Source organism: Sus scrofa, chromosome 6 (genome assembly GCF_000003025.6).
Source record: "Sus scrofa isolate TJ Tabasco breed Duroc chromosome 6, Sscrofa11.1, whole genome shotgun sequence".
Taxonomy (NCBI): Eukaryota; Metazoa; Chordata; class Mammalia; order Artiodactyla; family Suidae; genus Sus; species Sus scrofa.
In genome coordinates, this window is record NC_010448.4 from 47,560,565 (window position 1) to 47,582,982 (window position 22,418).

The following is a 22,418-nucleotide window of genomic DNA, read 5'->3' on the forward strand; positions in this document are numbered from 1 at the left end:
CCTGACCGCTCCCGCCCGCCCGAATCCCCTCCCCAGGTGCAGCAGCTGGTGCCCAAGCGGGACCACGCCCTCCTCGAGGAGCAGAGCAAACAGCAGTCCAACGAGCACCTCCGCCGCCAGTTCGCCAGCCAGGCCAACATCGTGGGGCCCTGGATCCAGACCAAGATGGAGGTGAGGGTGCGGCGCCCCGGCCCTGCTGGGCCCAGGAGAACCTCGCGGCAGTGTCAAGGAAGAGCGCCCTCCCTGAGGAGCTGGACCCCGGCCCTCAGGCTGGGGGCCCTGATGGCCCCATGGGATCGGGAGGGTGGATGAGATTGTCTGGTGGAAATGGCAGTGCCATCCAGAGGGAAACGTGGCCAAGGGGCACCCGGAGGTGGGTTCGAGTTTTGACCCTGCCCTCGATGTGGACATGATTTAATCTCTGCTTAGCAGTTTTCTCATCTCTAAAAGGGGGTGAAAACTGTTCTTTCATCTCCTCAACAAACGCTTTTGCGTTCTGCTCTACATCAGCCCCATCGTGAGCCCTCAGACCTCCCAGCATGCCCTCTGCCCGTGTGACCCAGCCATGGGGAGGCTGCTAACCATGTCAGCTGTCACTTGGGCCACCACTGGCCAAGCGCTCACTATGCACCAGGCACTCACTGACCCAAGTGGCTTCTCTGAACCTCACGACGGGCCCCAGAAAGGGTTGGCCAGGTGGGCCTTGTGCTCAGTGCCAGCTGCACAGCTCACTGCAGGAGGCCGGGCGTGGGGTGCTCACGCTCAGGAACATTGGTTCAGGTCCCAGCACTGCCTCTCACTGTGATAAGCTGCTCCCTTTGGACCTCAGTTTCCGCCTCTGTAAACAGGCCTGCCCCAGCATTAGGCCTCACAGGGAGTCAAGGGGAGTGCCACGAGGTTAGCCCTAGGAAGCATTGGTACAGAAACTGCATCAAGGCTGCTGTCCCACTGGAAGGGACGGTCAGTGAGCAGCAGGCCTTCCAGGAGGGCACCCTGGCAGTGGGGCTGCCAGGGACAGGAGTCCAGCAGCCTCGCCCCCAGAAGCCCCTCCCTCCGTGCAGGAGATTGGCCGCATCTCCATCGAGATGAACGGGACGCTGGAAGACCAGCTGAGCCACCTGAAGCAGTACGAGCGCAGCATTGTGGACTACAAGCCGAACCTGGACCTGCTGGAGCAGCAGCATCAGCTCATCCAGGAGGCCCTCATCTTTGACAACAAACACACCAACTACACCATGGAGGTACGCCCGCCATGGCCCACACCCCACTTTCCCTTCCCCCAGCTCACCGGATCCCTGGAGCAGCCCAGGCCAGGCCGCCTTACTCTAAGTGGTTTTTGCGCTCTATCCAAACGGCGTCTGCTCGTTCCTCTTTCTCCTCTTTCACTCTGACCAGAAAGACTAGATCAAATGTTTACTTGTTTCTAAAAATCAGTTTCCCCATCACTGCTCTCCAGTCACCGTGACAACACACATCTCAGAACCAGCGCCCAGGAGAGCTGGGAGGCAGCATCACCTACCCGCAGTGTGTCCTCAGCAGTTGCGGACACAGATCCAGTCAGCCTGTGCGGGGGGAGAGGGGGTGTCCTGCCTCCCAGCTCAGCACTGGGTCAAAGCGTCGTGGTTGCCATCATGTTGGTGGCTTGAAATGGTCCATAGCGATGGTACTTAGACCATGCAAATCCGAAGATACCAGCAAAAAAAGTGAGAGTGTCTTTCCCTCCAGAAAAATAGTTACACATCCCCCAGCATGCCTCTGCAAGGTCTCCGTGTGGATCCTGGCACAGGGGTCAAGACCCGGTCCTCTGCCGGGTCCACTGGGCTGTGCCCCACCGAGACCTGAACCCCAGTGTGGGCAGAGGCAGGAGGGCACCTGTGTCCCTGTGTGCACAGGAGCCGCAGCTGGGTGGGCCTTCGGGGAGTTAGGGCCGGCCCAACCGCAGGCCACACATCCTCCACGCAAGGAGCGCCCAGTTCCGAGCCCCCCTCGGCTAGAGAGACAGCGGTCCTCTGCCCAGCCAGCCGCCCGCACTCACGGGCCCCTCCCTCCCGCAGCACATCCGCGTGGGCTGGGAGCAGCTGCTCACCACCATCGCCCGCACCATCAACGAGGTCGAGAACCAGATCCTCACCCGCGACGCCAAGGGCATCAGCCAAGAGCAGATGCAGGAGTTCCGGGCGTCCTTCAATCACTTCGACAAGGTGAGCGGCGCCCACTGCCCCGGGCACCTTCCCTCCCCGCTGTCACCTCCCACCTCGCCCCTTCTGTCTTCGCATCTGTCCATCCATTCGTGTCACAGTTGCTAGGATCAGAGGCCACTCCCCCGGGGCTGGCAGGGCCCCAGCCCCTGAAGCGTGCAGAGGTGCGTGACCTTGAGCCACGGCATGGGCAGTTTCCCTCGGGGGGCGAGAGGGGAGCCCACGCCCTCCCGGCCGGACTTCCTCCCCACCTGCCAGAGTAGCCAGAACAGACCAGGACCCAGGAATCCATCGATGGCCACACCCACCCACAGAGTCTTTCAGAGTCAGACTTGGTCTGGCTGCCCCTTTAGAAGGGCCCTGAGCCCCAGTTTGGCCCAATTTCCAGCTGCCCTGCTGGGCCTGATGTGTCACCTGCTGCCTTCTGCACTGTTAGGCAAGGACCCAGCGTCCTGTGCAGGACAGGCAGCGAGGGGAGCTCCCCCGGCCCTCCCAGGAGTCCTGGAACTTGAGCCTCAACCCTGTACCTCTCAGCTCCCACCCCTGCTCTGGCCCAAAAGAGGTGGGGGGAGGCCTCCGACCACCCGCCAGGCCCCCGTGCCCTCGGCACCTGCCCCACCCTGGCTGTCGCCTTGTCCACATCACCTCTAACTCTGTGTCTCCCTCCCCCATGTGCCCCTCTCCCCCCGCCCTCTGCATGGGACCCCGGCCCCTCTCCCCACCTCCGTGCTGCCCCTTGCGCATACCTGCCTTCGGACGCCGGCAGGACCACGGCGGGGCGCTGGGGCCGGAGGAGTTCAAGGCCTGCCTCATCAGCCTGGGCTACGACGTGGAGAATGACCGGCAGGTACGCGCCCCCTGGGCCCCAGCGGACCGTGGCATTAACTGCTCTTCTCTTTCTCTCTCTCCTTCTCTCTGCCTCCCCTCCCTCTGGCCGTCCCCCCCACCTTTGCCATCGTGTGTGCCATTTCACCGGCTCTCCTGCCTCCCTCCTGCCCTGTGTCTCTCTGGACACCTTCCCCCTTCCTCGGTCCCTCGGGGCCGCCTCTGTCTCCCTCGCTCCCCACACTGTCCCGTTTCCCTGCTGTGCACACGGGGCGGCCCCTCTTGCCTACTCTGGGCCCGGCCTCCTCTGCTGTCCCTGCGTCCTCGAGCAGAAGCAGACAGGCAGCATGGACTCCGATGACTTCAGGGCTCTGCTTATCTCCACAGGATACAGCCTGGTATGCAGCCTCTGCCTCCCCCTCGCTGCCGTGCCTCTCCTCCCCCACCCCCGCCTGCAGAGTCTCCACGTCCTCGGGGACACCCCTCCGCCAGAGCAGCGCAGCCTCCCTCCTCCTCCGCTGCATCTGCTGGGCTGGGGTCCCTCCGATGACTCCCTGAGCCTCCCCCCTCCTTTTCTGGAAGTCTCCGGAGAGAGGAGTCAGGCCTCCGCGCTCTCCCCTTTTCTCTCTTTCTTTCTTTCTTCCCTGCCCTCCAGAGCTAACTTGTGAGCCCAGGGCCGAGGAGCAGTAGATCTGTTTGATCCACACCCCAACTCCCCGCTTCCCAAAAATGTGGGAGGGGAGAGGCGGAGGGTACCCACCCCAGGTCTGGGGCACGCGGGAGCCAAGCCCCTCGGAGGCAGGGTGACGACGCCTGCCACGTGCGCCGGGCTCAGGCCCTGCTCTCCGGCCCGGGTCTAGCTTCCACCGGCAGGGCCAGGCCGCCCTGCCCCCGCTCAAAAGCCACCTGTCCCCCACCCACCCCCTCGCAGGGCGATGCCGAGTTCAACCGCATCATGAGCGTGGTCGACCCCAACCACAGCGGCCTCGTGACCTTCCAAGCCTTCATCGACTTCATGTCGAGGGAGACCACAGACACCGACACAGCCGACCAGGTCATCGCCTCCTTCAAGGTCCTGGCAGGCGACAAGGTAAGGGGGACACCTCCTCGGAGGCAGTCGGGGCAGCGCCTGAGGGGCCAGGTGACCCAGAGCCCCACCCTGCCACCCCCAGAACTTCATCACGGCGGAGGAGCTGCGGAGAGAGCTGCCGCCCGACCAGGCCGAGTACTGCATCGCCCGCATGGCGCCGTACCAGGGCCCCGACGCTGTGCCCGGCGCCCTCGACTACAAGTCTTTCTCCACAGCCCTGTACGGCGAGAGCGACCTGTGAGGGCCCCCCCCCCCCAACGAGAACCCCTGACCGGATGGCCCTTGTCACAGCCTCCAGGAGGGGCTGTCTCTCTCCCAGCTCCTGACTCTGTATCTATGCAAAGCACTCTGGCAGTCCTTTCTGGGGGGCGGGGGGCAGGGAGGGGCTGGGGCGGGCTCTCTCCTCTCTGTCTGTGTGTCAGATGCCAGGGAAGCTTTCCCCTCCCCTGGACCAGCCTAAGGGACACGTCCAGGGTCAGGCTCCTGGTCTGGGAAATGTATATGATGTGTTGGGTTTTGGGTTTTTTTAAACTATTTGGAGGGGACGGTGGATCCCATAGCAAAACATGTTCCCTCCCAGCCCTAGGAATGCCCCTCACCCCTTCCTTTGCCCCCGAGGTCCCTTCAAGGCCTCCCACATCCAGGCCAAAGCCTGACGTGCCTTGTCCCGGAGCTGCCTGGGCCTGCAGTGGGCCCAGCAGAGGGCGCCACAGCCACCCCCAGGAAGGAGGACCTGCCTGCTCTTCTCCCCTCCCTTGCCGAGGCCCCAGGAGGGGGTGCAGCTCTGTCCCCTCTCTCTGCAACAGAGGAGCGGGGCTGGGCGCCCAGCCTCTCACTTTCCCTCCCCCCCCGTTCCCAGCCAGCCACCCCCCTGCTTTGTCTGGACCTGCATATCCGATTTTCTAAGCCCCTCACACATACACACACAAAATACACCAAAAAAAAACAAAAAAATTCACAAAAACTATAAAAAAAATTTAAAACTTTCAGAGAATTACTATTTACTTTATTAACTTACGGATTTATTATATAAATATATATTCACCTAGCAACATATCTCTGCCGCCTCTTGCTCCCGTAATGAAGACATAGCTGATTTGCCCCCTCCCCAGCTCCTGACTGATGTCTGCCATCGGGCGTGGGTCTCTGGGGACCCTCCGGAGGTGGAGGGTGGGCTGCTGGCCTAGCTGCCTGTTAGTGGATGGTTTTGCTCCCCGCCCCCTTTTTTTGAGTTTATTCTATTTTTTTTTTTTTTTTTCTTGGTTTCTGGATAAACCACCCTTCTGGGGACAGGATAATAAAACATGTAATATTTTTAAGGATTCCTCGAGTCTCCTCTTTTCTCCTCCTCTTTCTCCACTTAGGAGAGTGACAATAGAGCACCTGTACCCGGAGGGAGGTGGGGGCGTGGGGGAGCCATGATGCCCATTCCCACGAGTGTGTGAAAGTGAGCAAGCTATTGGGAACCCGCCAAGGGTATATGGCCCGCCCAAGAAACGTGCTGTTACCATGCCCGCTTACAGGTGAGGAGAGCGAAACCCAGAGGCACAGTGCCCTGCTCAGTGTCACCCAGCGGGTGCGTGGTGGGGCCAGAAATCAACTCCAGGCAGGCTGGCGCCTACGGCCAGGCTCTGACCCACTGCTTGATGCTGAAGCCTCAGCCCCTCCCTGTGGCATAAATCCTGGCCCAGGCTGGGAGGCGGGAAGGACAGGGCTCCCAGCAGCTCTCCTGCCTCCAGCTGCAGGTGCTCCGTGCTGAGATGCTAGGAGAAGGTGGCCACCTCCATCCACTGGGTGACAGAAGACAGGAGGCGTGAGGCAGGGGACTCCGGCACTCCAGCGCCCCCATCCCCCAGTCTAGGCTCACCTGTCTGTGGGTCAGGCAGATGACTCCCTCGCCCCCGTCCAGGTGCTGGCTGCAGTGGCCTGGGCAGAGAAGGGTGGGGTGAGCGCCCACCTCCCTGGTCCCCCTGCTGTGGTGACGTCGGCCCTCTGTCCCGCCTGGGCCAGTGATGGTACTCACGGAAGAGGCAGAGAAGCTGGGCCATACAGGACACAAAGCGCTCAAAGTCCACACGCAGACGGCTGTCCCGGTAGCGGCTCGTGAGGGCCTGCGTCAGCTGGTTGTTCAGGTGGAAGCCTGGGGGAGGCCATGTATGAGCCTGGGTGCCCTCTGAGCTTTGCCTCAGCATGGCACCCCATTCCCACGGGAAAGCAGACACCAGCGGGCCTGGTCCCGCCTCTCCAATCCCAGCTCTGCCACGTGAGCCCATGGGCAGCTCCCTTCACTTCCCTGGCCCTCAGTTTCCTCATTTGTCAAATGGGGGCTATGACAGCCCTACCCCATCAGGTCATGTGAAGATATTTTATGTAGAGAGCTTAGGACAGGGTCTGGCACATCTAACTATATCAATAGCATTATTCCTTTCAGCGCTGCAGAATTCTTGCTCGTGGACACAGGAGGAGGAAAAAAAAAAAAAGATCCGTCCCATATGGAGACAGTTTCTTGATGCTCCACATCAGGGGCGGTTTCTAAAGTTTAAAATCATCTCTTGGGGTGGGGGAGGTGCTGGGGTTGTGGGATGGAAATCCTATAAAATTGGATTGTGATGATCATTGTACAACTACAAATGTAATAAATTCATTGAGTAATAAAAATGTATGACTAGGAGGAAAAAAAAATCATCTCTGAACTATACTACCCAAAGCAAGCTACAGATTCAGTGCAATCCCCATCAAATTACCAAGGACATTCTTCACAGGGCTGGAACAAAATATTTTATTAAAGTTTGTTTGAAAGCACAAGACCCAGCATAGTCAAAGCCATTCTGGGAAAGAAAAATGGAGCTGGAAGAATCAGACTCCCTGACCTCAGACTATGCTACAAAGTCATCTAAACAGTATGCAGAGTTCCCGTTGTGGCTCAGGGGTTAACGAACCCGACCAGTATCCATGAGGATGCAGGTTTGATCCCTGGCCTCGCTCAGTGGGTTAAGGAGCCAGTGTTGCTGCAAGCTGTGGTGTAGTTTGCAGATGCAGCTTAGACCTCTGTAGCTGTGGCATAGGCTGGCAGCTGCAGCACCGATTCAACCCCTAACCTGGGAACTTCCATATGCCACAGCTGTGGCCCTAAACAACAACAGCAGCAGCAAACAGTAGGTACTGGCACGAAAACAAATGTATCAGTGAGACAGGTTAGAAAGCCCAGAATTAAACCCACACACCCACAGTCAACTCATCTATGACAAAGGAGGCAAGAATGTACAGTGTAGACAAGACAGTCTCTTCCATACGTGGTGCAGGGAAAACTGGAGAGCCACATGCAAAAGAATGAAATTAGAACACTTCCTAACACCATACACAAAAATACAATGGATTAAAGACCTAAACTTAAGACCAGATACTATAAAACTCTTAGAGGAAAACATAGGCTCAAGAAAATCTGTGACATAAACCACAGCAGTGTCTTCTCAGATCCACCTCCTAGAGTAACAATAAAACGAAAAGACAACCCATCGAATGGCAGAAAATACTTGCAAATTAAATGACTGGCAAGGGATTAATCTCCAAAATATGTAAACCCCTCCTGCAGCTCAATACCCAAAAAAACATCAAAAAATGGTCAGAAGATCTAAGCAAGCAGACAATTCTCCAAAGAAGACATGCAGATGGCCAAAACATAAGATGTTCAACATCACTGATCATTAGAGAAATGCCAATCAAAACTACCACGAGGTACCACCTTATGCCAGCCAGAATGGCCGTCCTCAAAATGTCCCCGAGGGATCTCAACAGAGCCTTTTAAGAGCTGGTACTTGTGGGAGTTCCCATTGTGGCTCAGTGGTAACAAACCCAATTAGTAACCATGAGGTTGAGGGTTCAATCCCTGGCCTTAGCTCAGTGGGTTAAGGATCCCGCATTGCTGTGGCTGTGGTGGCAGCTGGCAGCTGCAGCTCTGATTTGACCCCTAGCCTGGAAACTTCCATATGCCATGGGTGCAGCCATCAAAGGCAAAAAAGAAAAAAAAAAAAAAAAACCCTAAACAAAACAAAAACCTGTTACTACTTGTGAAGCCCCTTACCTAGCTAGGTGACTGGGCCCTAGTGACCATAACCACCTGGTTACCCCTTCCCAGGGCCCCTTGTGGCCCTCACAGGCTGCACCTCATCTCCCGTCCCCACCTCCTTCTCCGCTTGACCTTGAGCTTCGTCTTGCTTTCCCCTTGCACAGGAGGTTCCCTCTGCCCAAAACACCTTGTCCTCTTGGCCTGGAGCGTTCCCACCCAGATGCTCAACCCCAGCCAGCAGCATTGGGTTCCTCCTCTGGGCTCCCACAGCTCCCTGCCCTGCCCCTCTGGGCTGTCACTGTTATTGGTGGCTCTGGCTGCACCAAGACTGGTAGGGAAGTGGGTGAGTGAGGTCAGGGAAGGACTTCTGGTCACCCCTCAATCCCCAGCATCAGCCAGCACAGGACCGGGAACAAATCGGGGTTCAGGGGGTGTTTGTGGAACAGGTTCTTTCTTCTGCTGCGCCACAATGGGAACTCCCACTCCCCCTCTGTCTTGAGCCCTTTGCTTGCACCTCCCTGGACCTTTGACTGCCCCCTGCCGGTCTCCCCCTGCCTCTTGGTCACATAACCCACAACCTCCTATCCCCCCAGGTCTCATCCTCCCCTTTGCTGTGGCAGATGAGCCCTGGGGTGGGGTGAGGTGGGGTCTAGGAGCTCTGTGTCTGGTCCCAGCCCCTACCCGCTGTGCACAAGGTGGGGTGGGGGGCAGGTCACACTCACATACTTCCTAACCTCAGAGCCCAGGACATGTGGTCCTCCCTGGCTCTGCTTCTGGGCCAGGATTTCATGCTCCCCACAAACGGAGTGGGGCCGATCTAGATCTCCTGGAAGAACTCAGCCTTTCAGTAGGAGCCTTCCTTTGGGCATGCTGGCCTGCGGGAGTGGAAGCTGCATCCCCAGCACTAAGCCCTTTGGGCTCCATCCCACAGGCTCCTCCCGGCTGCCCTGTGTATTAGTCATTTTACAGACAGGGAAACGCAAGCTCTGGGAAGGTGGACTCTGTGCGCTCAGAGCCACCCAAGGAGTCCTCGAGTCCGGGATATTCCACCATGAGGCCCTGGGGGCTGGGGCCTCTCACACAGCATCCAAGCTCCCCCCTCTCCCCCCACCAGGTGCCCTCCCCCACACAGGATGCTCCCCTTTTGGCCTCCTTCAGTTCCAAGAGCCGGCACCAAACTAAGGTGAGGGCTCTGTGGCTGGCAGGGTGGGTAGGAGAACGGGAGGAGGGGGAGCAGATCCAGACCCAGGATCGTGCAGACCTCCGTCCATACCTGCTGCGTTCAAGGCCAGCCTCAGCTCGTAGGAGTTCATGGTTCCAGAGGCATCCTCGTCGAATTTGTCAAATGTGGCCTGGGCAGGGAGGGGACTTGTCAGTCCCACCCCCTAGGCCCCTGAGCACCCTGAAAACAGCTGAAAGGAGGCCTCGGAGCCCATCGGCCTGGGTTCCCCACCCCAGCTCCCTTGCCTCCTGGCTGCTGTGTGCAAGCGGATAACCTCTTTGCACCCGTTGCCCAAGCCGTGAAGTGGGAATGAGGGGCCCGGCCTAGGCGGGTGGTTGAGCACAAGCTGACACCCCGCACACAAAGGGCTTGGTGAGGTTCCAGCACCAGTGGCTTGTCACTTGCAGCATGGGGAGGCATGGGACCAGTTCCTGGGATCCAGCAGTGGCCACCATCACCTCGCACAGGCAGACAAGCAAAGGCCTCTGGGTAACACAGACTCAAAGGGGCTGGGCTGGGGCTGGGATTCCCACCCAGGATCAGATTCTGCTCTCCATCCTTGAGCTATTTAGTGTCCCGAGAAGGACCACAAAGGGGTGGATGGGGGAGTTCCTGCCATGGCTCAGCAGAAACGAGTCAGACTAGTATCCATGAGGACGCAAGTTTGATCCCTGGCCTCGGTCAGTGGGTTAAGGATCTGGTGTTGCTGTGGTTGTAGCATAGGCTGGCAGCTACAGCTCCAATTAGGAACCTCCATATGCCACAGGTGTGGCCCTAAAAAGACCAAAAAAAAAAAAAAAAAAAAAAGACAAAAAAAGGGGGTGGATGGGGCAGGGCATCCCAGCCAGGCCCATCCAAGTTGGCCTGCCGAGGTCCAGGGCCGCCTTTTCCCCCAGGGCCCCCGCTAGCCCACAGAGCACCTCAGTCCCTCCATGACGGGATGGCCCTGCCCACCCCCCACCTTACCTGCCACTCCAGGAGGTGGCCCCAGAGCTGCTGGAAGTGGTACAGGGCCAGGCTTCGCCCATGCTGGGGATGGGGCAGCTGGTTAAGGTCAATGTCCCAAGAAGGGAAGCAGAGGCCGTCCTCCCTACCCAGGCTCTGCCCCCATCATATACCCCAAAGCACCGCAGCAGCTGCTCACAGGTCCTGAGCCCGATCTCTCTAGGGGTCCAGGCATGGGCCCTGGCTACAGGGAAAAACAAAAATAGCACTGCCTGCATCCTGGCCATCATCGTAAGTGCTAGAGGTTCTTGTTATCCCCATTTGGTACGGGGCAGGTGCAGAGAGTCACGTGATGGCCAGAAACCCGCAGAGCTGGGATTTGAACCCAGACAAGGGGGCCTGAGTTGCTTAAGGCAGCTATACTCCCCAACTTCTCCTTTAGAGGAAGAGGGATTATGAGTGGCTATAGCCGTGGCCTTGGCCATGGGCCTGGTCTGACCACAGGGGAGATGCTCCCAAGCTGAGCCCAGTATTCCCTTGGCTTGACTCCCAGAAACATTGTGGATTAAACACACATGGGGGTACTGTGGGGTCCACTCTTGGTCCCCAACTCACCAGGCTCCAAGGCAATGCTTAGCAAGGTCTGGAGTTGAGGCGCACGGAGTTCTTCCTCCTAGTAGGGAGAGAACCGGTTTCGAGGCTATGCTCAGGCAACCATTCAACCAATAGCCCAGTGTGGCCCACACAGCCTGCTGGGTGATGCTGGGACACAGCTGAGACAGAGAGCGCTCCAGGCCTGCCCTCTCAGAGCTCAAGTCCAGGGAGGGAGAGACACCTGTCCCCTGAGCAGTCAGGGCTGCAATGGGGAAGCCCTGGGCCATGGGAGCCCCCAGAGGGCAAGTGGCCCACCAGCCTGGGGAGGGTCAGACACAGCTTCCAGAGCAGGGCACACTGGAAGGAGGAGCAGGGGTTGTGAAGGGAGAGAGAAGAGCCCAGGCAGAGGGTAGAGACTGAGCAAAGGCCCTGAGGCAGGGAAGGGTTATGAGCATTTTGAGAAAAGGTCATGAAATGGAAGCATAGCGAGATGGAGAAGCTAAGGCAAGATGAGAGACTAGGAAGGGGGAAGGGCGGGGGGGGGGGGGGCAGCCCCCTGCTCCCTGCCCAGCCTCCTCACCTCTCCTGCCAGCTCCTGGAACAGCTGCTCCAATCCCAGCTCCAGGGGAATGTAGGGGACCTGTTGTGTGGGGGGAGTCCAGTTATGGACAAGAGGACCCCCCCCACACACACACACTGTCTTGCCCACTCCCAAAGCAGCCCCTCACCATGAGGGCATGAAGGTCCGCGCTGATCACGTCATCAATCTCCCTGCAAATTACAGATGGGAGGTGACGGGAGGTGACGGAGGTGACGGGAGAGGGGCTGCTCACCCAGCTGGGGTTGTCAAGCGCTGGAAATGGGGGTCTAGGAGGGATCGTGGGGGTCCAGGCTGACCCAGGTGGGGCTGGGGATGGGGGATGTGGGGGGATGTGGGGAGGATGTGGGGGGGATGGGGGGATGGGGGGTGGGGGGTGGGGGGTGGGGGATGGGGGATGGGGGTGGGGGGTGGGGGATGGGGGCTAGGAAGCAGGTCAGAGGATTCCCAAGGGCAGATCTAGTGCCCGGCTCACATGGCGGTGTGGCGGCGCTCTGAGAAGACACGCAGCGTGAAGTCGGCCTCGTCGCCGGCACGGGCGGTGCTGGGCACCACCAGGTAGTGGCCGGGGCGCAGCCGGCAGCGGCGGCTTACGTCGCGGCGGGCGCAGAAGGGCGAGCGGTCAGCGCGCAGCAGGCTCGGCAGGAGCGCGCGGCTGCGCGGGGAGTCCCACAGGCCCAGCAACTGGGGGACAGGACAGCGTGACCACCCGCCTGGCCTCCCACCCACCGCCCCCTCCAGACCGCCCTGCCCAAACCCGCTGGTCTCCCATCACCCCAAGCACTGCCTCAGGTCCTCAGGTTATCCGAACCCCTGGGGGTGGCACAGGGATGGATGGAGTCCCGAGTCCCATCTGAGACTCACCTCCTCCGGGATCTGTAGGAAGAGCCGGGGGGGGGGGGGGGGTCGGCCCTCAAAGTTCCCCCCCTTCCACGCCCTCTCTCTTCCCCTCCCACCCCTCCTCCAAGCCCCTGCCCCTGCCTCTCCTGGACTCCCCCCACCTTCCGTTTGTGTCCTCAAGTACTGCTCCCTGCCGGTCCCCTCCCTGAGCCTCAGCACCACCTGCAGCCCTTTCTCTGCCTCCTTCCTGACCCCTCCACCCGCTGCCCTTCTGACCCCCGGCCTCTCTGTATCTGACCCCCAGAGGCACCATCCCTAGCCCCTCAGCCTCTCTTTGACCCCCTGCCTCCAATTTCCTCCTCTGCCTCCTGACTCTGACCCTCGGTCCCCATCCTTTGCCCCCCTCAGCCTCCCCCAGCCCCTCCTGACCCCTCTCGATCCCTCCTTGGCCTCACGTCCCTCCACGCGCTCAGTTCCCCGTGACCTCTGCTCAGCCTGGGGTCCCACCTGGAACACGTGGAAGCCCACGGTGAGGTACATGAGGCCCTGGGCCCTCAGGTGCCGCCGGTTGCGCTGGATGAGTGACAGGAGAACAGTGCACTTGGGATTGCGGCCCCCCTGCGTGGGGCCCCGTGACCCCGTGGCCCCCCAGCCCCCCCAGGGCCCCTCCTCATCTTCATCCTCCTCATCAGGCTCCAGCAGCGTCAGCCGGAACTGGGGGTTGGTCCAGAAGGTTTCTAATACAGAAGAGAGAAGCGGAGTTACCCAGGCAACCACAGCCTCCCTCCCCCACTGCCCCCCACTTGACTCCAGGGCGCCCTCTGGCTCTCACCGGCACCGGGCTGGCTCCCGCCAGAGCTGAAGCCACGCACCCAGCGGCCTTGGAAGGTGTGGATGTGCCAGCCGCCTCCAGCCGGGCTGGGGCCCAGCACCTCCGGGCTCAGTGAACAGATCTGGACGGTGTCGAAGTGGCAGAGGAAGTCCTGCAGCTCCATCCTGGGGGGGGGGGGGGGGGGGCGGCGGTCAGACCCTGCCCCAGCCCCTTCTTCTCTAGGACTCCAGGCTCCCAAACACCTCAAGGCCCCAGAAGTGACCCTCAAATCACAAAGCCCCCTAAATTCCTTAACTGTTGCCAGGTACACTTCAGTTCTCCAAATACCATGTCACCAGAACTGACCCCCAAATCAGAGCCCTCCAGCGCCCTCAGATTTCTCTAGGTCCTCAGAAATGCTCCCCAAACAGCCAAGAGCCCAACTCCCCCCAAATATTGTCAAATTGCCTTCATCCCCCAAACATCAAGACCCTCCAACTCTCTATGACAAACACGTATCCTTCAGCCCCTCAATATTGCTAAACCCCAACCCATGTTACCAAGCCTCCCTCGGTTGTCCTGTCCCCAGCCCCCTTCACCCTCCAAGAGATGACTAGGTTTCCAAATTCCCCTAATATAACTGGTTGTTCCTTGACCTCCCGAAAGAGAACCAGACCCCCAAATTACCACAGGTATGGACCATGTCCCCCTGCCAGCAGCCACTCCCAAGAACCTCTCCCGGGACGGGCCCCCCTGACCCCGCCAGCCTGGCGCCCGTCCCAGAGGTGAACTTGCTCACCAGAACTCGCCGTCTTCCTTTCTCACCAACAAGGCATCTCGCCACTCTGTGGGGAGCTCGTCCCAGCGCGGGCAGCTGTGGAGACCGAGGCCTAAGGGGGGGGGTTCCCGGGGTGCCCCAAGACACCCACCCACCCCAGATCCATCCCACCTGTCGCTCCAGGCTCCGGTCCACTCCACGCGGCCCCACGGGTTCCGCAGCCGCAGCAGCCGCAGCTTAGTGAAGCCCAGTGACACCTATGGGAGGCATGGTCATTGGGGGGCTTGGTGCCTGGACACCTCCGGAAGCCCCCCCCCCCGGGTTCCTCACCTTGTGTGTGCCTGTGACAGAATATGCGTGTCCTTTCACCAGCCCGTCTCCCGTACGGTACTCGCCCCGATCGCTCTGGGCAGAGGACAGGGAGACACAGTGGGGGACAGGAGGGTGGCTGCTCCTCTTAGCCCTGCCACCTCCAGCCACCAAAGCAGGAGTCACCCTCAGTACCCAACTGAATGGCGCAGGGCTCCTTGAGGGTGTGGGAGTTGGCAAGTGAAAGGGAAGAGAGAGGCAGATGGAGAGCAGAAGCCGAAACAGACTTAAAGAGGAGAGAGGCAGGAGTTCCCTATGTGGCTTGGCATTTAACGAACCCAACAAGTATCCACAGATTTGATCCCTGGCTCTGCTCAGTGGATTAAAGATCCAGTGTTGCCGTGAGCTGTGGAGTAGGTCACAGACGTGGCTCAGATCCCACATTGCTGTGGCTGCGGAGTACGCTGACAGCTACAGATCTGATTAGACCCCTAGCCTGGAAACTTCCCTATGCCACGGGCGTGGTCCTAAAAAGACCAAAAAAAAAAAAAAAAAAAAAAAAGAGAGGCAGAGACATGGGGACAAAGAAAGATACAGAACAGAAAGGGAAAGAAGCAGAGGAGTTCCTGTCGTGGTGCAGTGGAAACGAATCTGACTAGAAACCATGAGGTTGAGGGTTCGATCCCTGGCCTCGCTCAGTGGGTTAAGGATCCAGCGTTGCTGTGGTATAGGTCACAGACGAGGCTTGGATCTGGTGTTGCTGTGGCAGTGGCCTAAGCCGACAGCTACAGCTCCAATTCAACCCCTAGCTTGGGAACCTCCATATTCCGAAGGTGTGGCCCAAAAAAGAAAGAAAGAAGCAGAGAAAAGCAAAAGACAGAGACAGTAACAGTAACTGAGTAGAGGATTAAGTCAATGACTGGCTTCAGTCAAGGAGTATGTGATTGGGTCACAGAAGGACACAGGACCCAAACTAAGCCCGTGAAAATCAATCCTGGGGTCACTATGCTGTACAGCGGAAAATGACAACACTGTCAATCAACTATGCTCCGAATAAAAAATAAAAATTAAAGAAAAAAAATCAATCCTGGGACTTTTCCTGAAATTCTCAGAAAGAGGCACTTTTTTCCCCACTGCACCCCCAGGGTGGCAGGAGGACCTTCAGCTGTGGGGGGCACTTGTGTGCCCCTGAGAGGAAAGCCTGCCTGAGAGTGGATCCAATGCAGAACCAAGAATAGTAGAAAAGACGCATTCACAACATCCATTAAGCATCTGGATCCAGCTGTGCCTGAAGCTTAATTAGTTTTGAGAGCACATAAGTAAGTGTCTTTTTGACTTGCTCATGTTTGATTTACGAGAGAGAATAAGCCGACAGTGACAGCAGAGAGGAGGCCCACATAGGACACGCCGCCCTCCAGCTGAGACTGTGCTCTGGGCTTGGTGGGTCCCCAGGGGCATCTGACTCTCTCACCAGGGCTGTGGCACCCACGAGGGACTCCTTGGCCAGGGCGTGGCGCAGGGCGGCGAAGAGGCCAGAGGCGTTTTGCCTCAGGTAGAGCACCTCGCCCACGCCGCCTGTGAAGTCCACGAAAGCCTCATTCATGTGGCCGCCTCGCATCACCTCGTAGGAGCCGTGGAGCCTGTGGAAGCAGGTCTGGGGTGCGGTGTCTGAGCCATGTGAGAGGATCTCAGGCACACCCTGCGGTGGGAGGGACCTCTGTCTCCGGTTGTGAGGTCCCGGGGAGATCCCCACGATTTGTAGGTTTGGGGTTTGTTTCTTTCTGGGTTTGTTTGTTTGTTTTGGCTTTTTCAGCTACACCTGCAGCATATGGACATCCCCCGGCCAGGGATTGAATCCGAGCCACAGCTGTGGCAACACTGGATCCTTAACCCATTGCACTGGGTAGGGATCGAACCACAATGCCACAGAGATGAGCCTGATCCTTAACCCACTGCGCCACAGCAGGAGCTCCAAGACTTGTAGGCTCTTGAGGAGGGCGCACCCCGGAAGCCCTTGGAAATCAGCTCGGTGGCTCCCGGGCCCCTCGGGGCTGCATCATTTAGGGGCCAGAGGAGAGCTCTAGATATCCGGGCATCCTGGGGGCTGTGTCTGCTTTGGGGGGTGATCCCTTACACTGCTTGGCCATCCTAATGGTGGGCCCAGGGGGGTGATCCCTATAGGGCTGTCAGGGATCTCAGACCTGCAGGATGGGGCAAAGTGAAGATTTGAGGGTCCCAGGGTTTATCCCCAATATTTTGCAGGTGGCTTGGGTTTCTCGATGGATTAGGAGAGATCGTCTTGGGACTACAGGTTCTCCAAGGGGATCAGTCTTAGATTTGGTGACTGAGGCCTGATATGAAGCTTCGGGCTCCTCCAGAATTGAGTGTCGGGTGAGAGTCTAGAAATATTTTCTGTGAAATGGTGACTGAGGGAGGTGTTTAGGATTTGAGGTCCTCAGGCGATGGTGTGGCATGAGGGTCCGTGAGCTGTACCTTGGTTTGAGATCTTTGGTGGGGTGTCTAGAGGGTCCCAGAAGTCAGGGGGCTTGGGGATGCTGCTGCGGGTGTTGGGGTCCTTACTTAGCATAGGCCTTTTCCAGAAGCGGGGCCCAGAACTCGTTCCGCTGAGCCGAGCGCACGAACACCAGCTTCCCCTCACGCACAGGCAGCCTGTCGTCCACCACGACGTCCACCCAGTGTCCAAACTGCCAGAGCTGGTGGGAGAAGGGGCAGGACCCAGGCTCGGCTCCTGACCCCTAACCCTGCCTGGCCCCAACCTCAACCTCTGACCCTTCTGTACTAGTCCAGGAATTACGACCCCAAGGAGACAGAGTCAGCTATGAAACCCACACCACCATGGGGGAAAGTAAGGCGTGAACAGAGGAACTGAGCTTTACCTGGAAGTGGAAGACACCTGCGTAGCCATCTTGGAAACCCTGACCCGGGGGGACCACCCGGCACAGGAGCCGGGGGTACAGGGTGAGGGAGGCAGCGGCCGCGAGAAACCAGCAGTTACCTGGAGGAAGGGCTGGGATTGGGGGAGCCTGCAAAGAGGGCGAGTGTGGAAAGAGGGGGACCGAGGCATCGGGAGAGGAGAGGCTGAGGGGTAGGGATGGGGACAGAAGGGGGGCGGATGGAGGGGGGCAGAAGGCAGGCAGGAGTGGGGGCAGAAGGAGAGGGAGCAGGGATGGGTGGGAATGGAGGGAAGCAGATGGAGGGGGAGGAAGGAGGGCAGGGATGGGGCCAACGGAAGGGGGCAGATGGAGGGGGACAGGGATGGGGGAGGCTCAACATAGGTTCGGTGGTCTCACCCAGGCTCCCCTGACACACATCTGTTCGGCTCATGTCCTCACAGATGAACTGGGGTTCAGCACAGAACTCCTGGGGGAGACGGGGGAGTCCAAGCCTCAGCCAGCAAAGAGAAGGAAGGAACAACTGGGAGGACAGGTGCCCGGGTCCCCGCCTGCCCTCACTGCTCCAGAGTAATGAGCACCTCCAACCCAAACTCCTACCTGGAGAGGCTTGTAAAGCCTGTGGGCTGGTGTTTGGCTTCCCCCAGCCTCTCTGACCCAGGATGGCCGAACTCGCTTGGAGCCCTCAGTGACCCGTCCTCCCCCAGGCCCGGAATCCGAACCCCCAGACCCCCCTCCTCCTCAAACCCAAGCCGCAGCCACCTCCCCCATCAGCCCCAGGAGCCGAGCCCCCATCCACACATTACATGGGGCCTCTTCCATTCCACCCCTTTGGCCTTCTCGGAGTCCGGCCCCAGCTGGTCATAGCCAAGGGCATCAGGGCCAGCAGGGAAGTAGGGATCTCGGAACAGGATGCCCTCATCCAGGCAGGCTGCTTGGATTGCTCTGTAGCTCTGGCCCCGAAAAGGCTTTGGGCCCTTGGTTCCGGGCTCTGCCTCCTCGTTCACCAGCTGGATGGTGATTCTCCTGCTGCCACACGCCATCCGGACCCTTTGTGGGCTCCCAGGCTGGCTCCAGGCCCTTTAAGTGCCTGAGTCACGGGGGTGGGGCCTCTGCTCCCCCTGAGTCCAGATGGGGGTCTTTAGGCAGTGAGGAATCCTCCCTCGTTAATACTAATTGATGGTTTGGGGTGCTGGGGAGCAAGGACGCCTCTTCAGCGCTTTCCTCCCCAGGGCGTGGGGCCTTCAGTTGTGGCCAGGGCGGTAGCTTAATGGGCTTGGCCAGCAGCAGGAGGGAAGGTGGGCAGAGCTGAAGGAGGACTGGCTGCCATGTGGGAGTGCCTAGAAGGAGGTCAGTGTGGGAGGCACATCTCTGCAGCTTGTCCCTCTGAGCCTCCCCCTGTGGGGCAGAGGAGGGCAGGGAGGTGTCTTTACTGTAGCCCTGGGTCTCCATCTGACAGTTTCTCACTCTGCCTGCCGCCCTATCTCTCTCCTCCATCTTGGCCTCATCTTCTCTCTCGTCTCTTCGTCTCCCCCCCCCTTTTTTTCTTTTTTTGCTTTTTAGGGCCATATCCAAGGCATATGGAGGTTCCCAGACTAGGGGTCCAATTAGAGCTGCAGCTGCCGGCCTACACCACAGCCACAGCCACGCCAGATCCGAGCTGTGTCTTCGACCTACACCACAGCTCATGGCAACACCAGATTCTTAACCCACTGAGCAAGGCCAGGGATCCAAACTGCAACCTCATGCTCCCTAGTCAGATTTGTTTCCGCTGGGCCATGATGGCCGACTCCCATGTTTCTCCATTTTTTGTTTATTTGTATCTGTGTCTCTCCGGAGCTCCTGCTGTCTCCATCTCTGTCTTTAGATCCCTTCCTGTGTATCTTCTTCTCTTGTTCTGTCTTGTGCGTGTCCCCCCACCTGTCCCTGTCCATTCTTCTCCCTGGCCTAACTCCTTAGTCACCCCCAGTGGAACTCTGAGCCATCAAGACCCCATCTCGGAGTTCCTGTTGTGGCTCAGAGGTTAGCGAATCTGACTAGTATTCATGACGATGCGGGTTCAACCCCTGGCCTCACTCAGTGGGTTAAGAATCAGGTGTTGCTTGTGGTGTAGGTTTTGGATGCGGCTCGGATCTGGCGTTGCTGTGGTGTAGGCCAGCATCTACAGCTCTGATTCGATCCCTAGCCTGGGAACCTCCAGATGCCACGGGTGCGGCCCTAAAAAGCAAACAAAACAAAACTAAAAAACAAACAAAAAACCCGGCTTGAAGCCTGTTGTGGCTCAGCAAAATGAGCCCAACTAGTATCTATAAGGATGCAGGTTGGATCCCTTGCCCCACTTAGTGGATTAAGGATCCAGTGTTGCCATGAGCTATGGTGTAGGTCGAAAATGCAGCTTGGATTTGGCGTTGTTGTGGTGTAGACCGGCAGTTGTAGCTCTGATTCGACCCGTAGCCTGGGACCTTCCATACGGCATGGGCGCAACACTAAAAAGCTAAAATAGTAATAATAAAAAAGACCCAGCATTCCCGTCGCAGCGCAGCAGAAACGAATCCAACTAGGAGCCAGGAGGTTGCCAGTTTGATCCCTGGCCTCGCTCAGTGGGGTTAAGGATCTGGTGTTGCCATAAGCTGTGGTGTAGGTTGCAGATGCCGCTCAGATCCTGTGTTGCTGTGGTGTAGGCTGGCAGCTACAGCTCCGATTTGATCTGGGAACCTCCATATGCCTCAGGTGCGGCCCTAAAAAGCAAAAAAAACCCAACAAACCCTAATCATCAGGGCCTGGGTGCCCCACCCCACCGCTCCCCTCCTCAAAAACAAAAACCAAAAACCAAGAAAAACCCCACAAAACCAAAACCAACCCTGTGTCTCCTCCCTGGCAAGGCAGACCTCAGCCCGGGGCTGACCATGGCGGGGCTGCTCTGCACCGACCTGTCCGAGGCTAGGAGCCTGGCCCTCCAGCGACCCTGACACCCCATCCTGCCCACCTGCGGCTTGGGGTTCAGGGGAGCAGTATTCCTTCCCCCAAAGGATGCCGGAGCCCCCAAAGGATTCCTTCAGCTCTGGCGGTGGAAGAGCTGGAAGAAGGATCTTGGTTCTCGTCTTCTTTGAAGAAGTCGGCAGACTAAGGTTGTGAAGAAGCTAAACGCATTTATGAGAAGCAGGACGCGGTGGCCGAGCACACGGGGCCGCCGACAGCAAGAGATGTACGCAAGCGCAGTAGGGGGGCTTGGGTTGCTTATATAGGGGCAGTTTTCCCTACCGATCACCTCCGCATTTGGTCCCGGTATGGACGCGCCTCTCTCAGCCAACATGGATTTCAGCTGGCCTCTTCTCCCTCCTTCCATCCTTCCCCTACACTGAGGGCCCTCTCTGCGCAGGTGTCAGGCCAGGACCTCTACAAGGATGCACCCAATCGGCCAGTTTGTTCCCTTCTCGAAGCTTCAGCAGGGGACCAGCAGCAGGTGCTCCGTGCAGGGTAACCAGTTGCAGCTGCTCTCAGCCCAGGGGCTCATCTATCTCCTACCTCAAATTCCCTCTGAAGAGATGTGGATCCCAAAACATCTTTACTGGGAGGATGAAGGGCGATGGTCCGTCTTCTGCGGCTTCTTCAACCTGATGTGGGACCTGTAGACCCTACCTAACTGGGGCCATGGAACGTCCACCCTGCCTTGGCAAGGGGCCCCAGGGCAACCTCTGCTATTATTCTTGCAGCATTTGTTCCAAGGAGTGGTTGGAATCCCTGCTTAACCATCATTTTTTTTTTTTTTAATTTTCCCACTGTACAGCAAGGGGGTCAGGTTATCCTTAGATGTATACATTGCAGTTACAGTTTTTTCCCCCACCCTTAACCATCATCTTGAATTGCTGTAACCTGAAAAACCAAACTTAGATTAAAAAGGCAAGGGCCGAAGATCAGTCTGCAAATAGGTCCTTGCTCTTCCCATTGATCTGCTTTAGCAAGGGTCAAGATAAGGGGTTACCAAAGGTCCCCCTTAACTGTTATATGTCCCCGAGGGAGCCCAGAAGGTCTCTCCTCGGTAGTGGCGTAGAGCACTCAGGAGCAACTAAAAACCATGTGAGATCAAACACTGTGCAAATTGGCAAGCAAGAGGCTCAGTGAAGTAATGAGTGCGAGGCTTTCCATTGACACCAGTTACTGTGCAATATTTTTTTTAAATGGCCCCACCTCTTACGTATGGTGGTTCCCCAGCCAGGCATCGAATCTGAGCCACAGTAACACCAGATCCTTAATCCACTGTGCTACGGGGGAACTCCCACTTTTGCAACTTTTAGAGGGAAGAGGCCCAGTGTGAGAAATCAGGACAGAATAAGTGGAACCTGTGTAAATTTATAAATTGATCTTCTGGGAGTTCCCACCCTGGCTCATTGGTAACAAGCCTGACTACTATCCATGAGTTGCAGGTCCGATCCCTGTACTTGTTCAGTGGGTTAAGGATCTGGCATTGCCATGAGCTGTGGTGTAGGTCAGAGACACGGCTCGGATCCTGAGTTGCTGTGGCTGTGGTGTAGGCTGGCAGCTATAGTTCTAATTGGACCCCCAGTCTGGGAACTTCTGCATGCCACAGGTGTGGCTCTAAAAAAAAAAAAAAGAAAAGAAATAGCCCAGGAGTTCCCATTGTGGCGCAGTGGAAATGAGTCTAACTAGGAACCATGAGGTTGCAGGTTCAATCCCTCGCTCAGTGGGTTAATGATCCGCTGTTGCCGTGAGCTGTGGTGTAGGTCACAGACGCGGCTCGGATCTGGTGTTGCTGTGGCTGTGGCGTAGGCTGGCAGCTATAGCTCCGATTCAACCCTTAGCCTGGGAACTTCCATGTGCCTCAGGTGCGGCCCTAAAAAGACAAATAATAATAATAATAATAGCCCAGGAGTTCCCGTCGTGGCGCAGTGGTTAACGAATCCGACTAGGAACCATGAGGTTGCGGGTTCGGTCCCTGCCCTTGCTCAGTGGGTTAACGATCCGGCGTTGCCGTGAGCTGTGGTGTAGGTTGCAGACGCGGCTTGGATCCTGCGTTGCTGTGGCTCTGGCGTAGGCCAGTGGCGACAGCTCCGATTCAACCCCTAGCCTGGGAACCTCCATATGCCGCGGGAGCGGCCCAAGAAATAGCAACAACAACAACAACAACAAAAAGACAAAAGACAAAAAAAAAAAAAAAAAAATAGCCCAATCGAAATCCCAAGAGACTTGCTTTCCTTGTGGCCAAGAAGGT

General features: G+C 57.9%; 2 protein-coding genes across 11 annotated transcripts in view; one reads left to right on the top strand and one right to left on the bottom strand.

Moving 5' to 3' along the window:
• The window catches only part of ACTN4 (actinin alpha 4), a 72,166-nt gene extending 66,731 nt beyond the window's left edge, over nt 1-5,435 (top strand). For 2 of the 6 annotated variants that reach the window (XM_003127120.5, XM_005664596.3), the window contains exons 16-22: nt 37-171; nt 1,062-1,241; nt 2,055-2,201; nt 2,965-3,045; nt 3,356-3,421; nt 3,955-4,113; nt 4,196-5,435. In XM_003127120.5, coding sequence (XP_003127168.2) covers nt 37-171; nt 1,062-1,241; nt 2,055-2,201; nt 2,965-3,045; nt 3,356-3,421; nt 3,955-4,113; nt 4,196-4,354 — 927 coding nt within the window. In that variant the 3' untranslated portion in view covers nt 4,355-5,435. The remainder of the gene's footprint in view (nt 1-36; nt 172-1,061; nt 1,242-2,054; nt 2,202-2,964; nt 3,046-3,355; nt 3,422-3,954; nt 4,114-4,195) is intronic. The other 4 variants (XM_003355883.4, XM_003355884.4, XM_003355885.4 and 1 more) reach the window with 4 other exon arrangements.
• CAPN12 (calpain 12) lies at nt 5,353-18,714 on the bottom strand. Of its 5 annotated transcripts, XM_003481847.4 has the most exons (21): nt 17,995-18,714; nt 17,588-17,657; nt 17,174-17,292; nt 16,857-16,990; nt 15,748-15,916; nt 14,298-14,372; nt 14,139-14,224; nt 13,989-14,063; nt 13,211-13,374; nt 12,886-13,115; nt 12,403-12,414; nt 12,014-12,222; nt 11,669-11,711; nt 11,521-11,580; nt 10,962-11,019; nt 10,520-10,590; nt 10,368-10,430; nt 9,453-9,531; nt 6,137-6,253; nt 5,981-6,039; nt 5,734-5,903 (listed from the first exon to the last, which is right to left on the bottom strand). In XM_003481847.4, the coding sequence occupies exons 1-21, from the start codon at nt 18,229-18,231 to the stop codon at nt 5,877-5,879; spliced, it is 2,157 nt and encodes a 718-aa protein (XP_003481895.2). In that variant the 5' UTR covers nt 18,232-18,714; the 3' UTR covers nt 5,734-5,876. The 5 variants fall into 5 exon arrangements, 4 of the variants coding, with proteins under 4 accessions (XP_020950005.1, XP_020950004.1, XP_020950006.1 ...); XM_021094346.1 differs by having other exon boundaries at nt 5,353-6,039; XM_021094345.1 differs by having other exon boundaries at nt 5,353-5,903; nt 5,981-6,253.

Coding starts and splice junctions, on each gene's coding strand:
- CAPN12 (XM_021094345.1), bottom strand. CDS start 18,231: ATGGCGTGTGGCAGCAGGAGAATCACCATCCAGCTGGTGAACGAGGAG. Junction 14,064..14,138: donor ACCGGAGCCTGGAGCGACAG/GTGGGATGGATC, acceptor CGGTCTCCACAG/CTGCCCGCGCTGGGACGAGC. Junction 13,375..13,988: donor AAGGAAGACGGCGAGTTCTG/GTGAGCAAGTTC, acceptor CCCCCCCCCCAG/GATGGAGCTGCAGGACTTCC.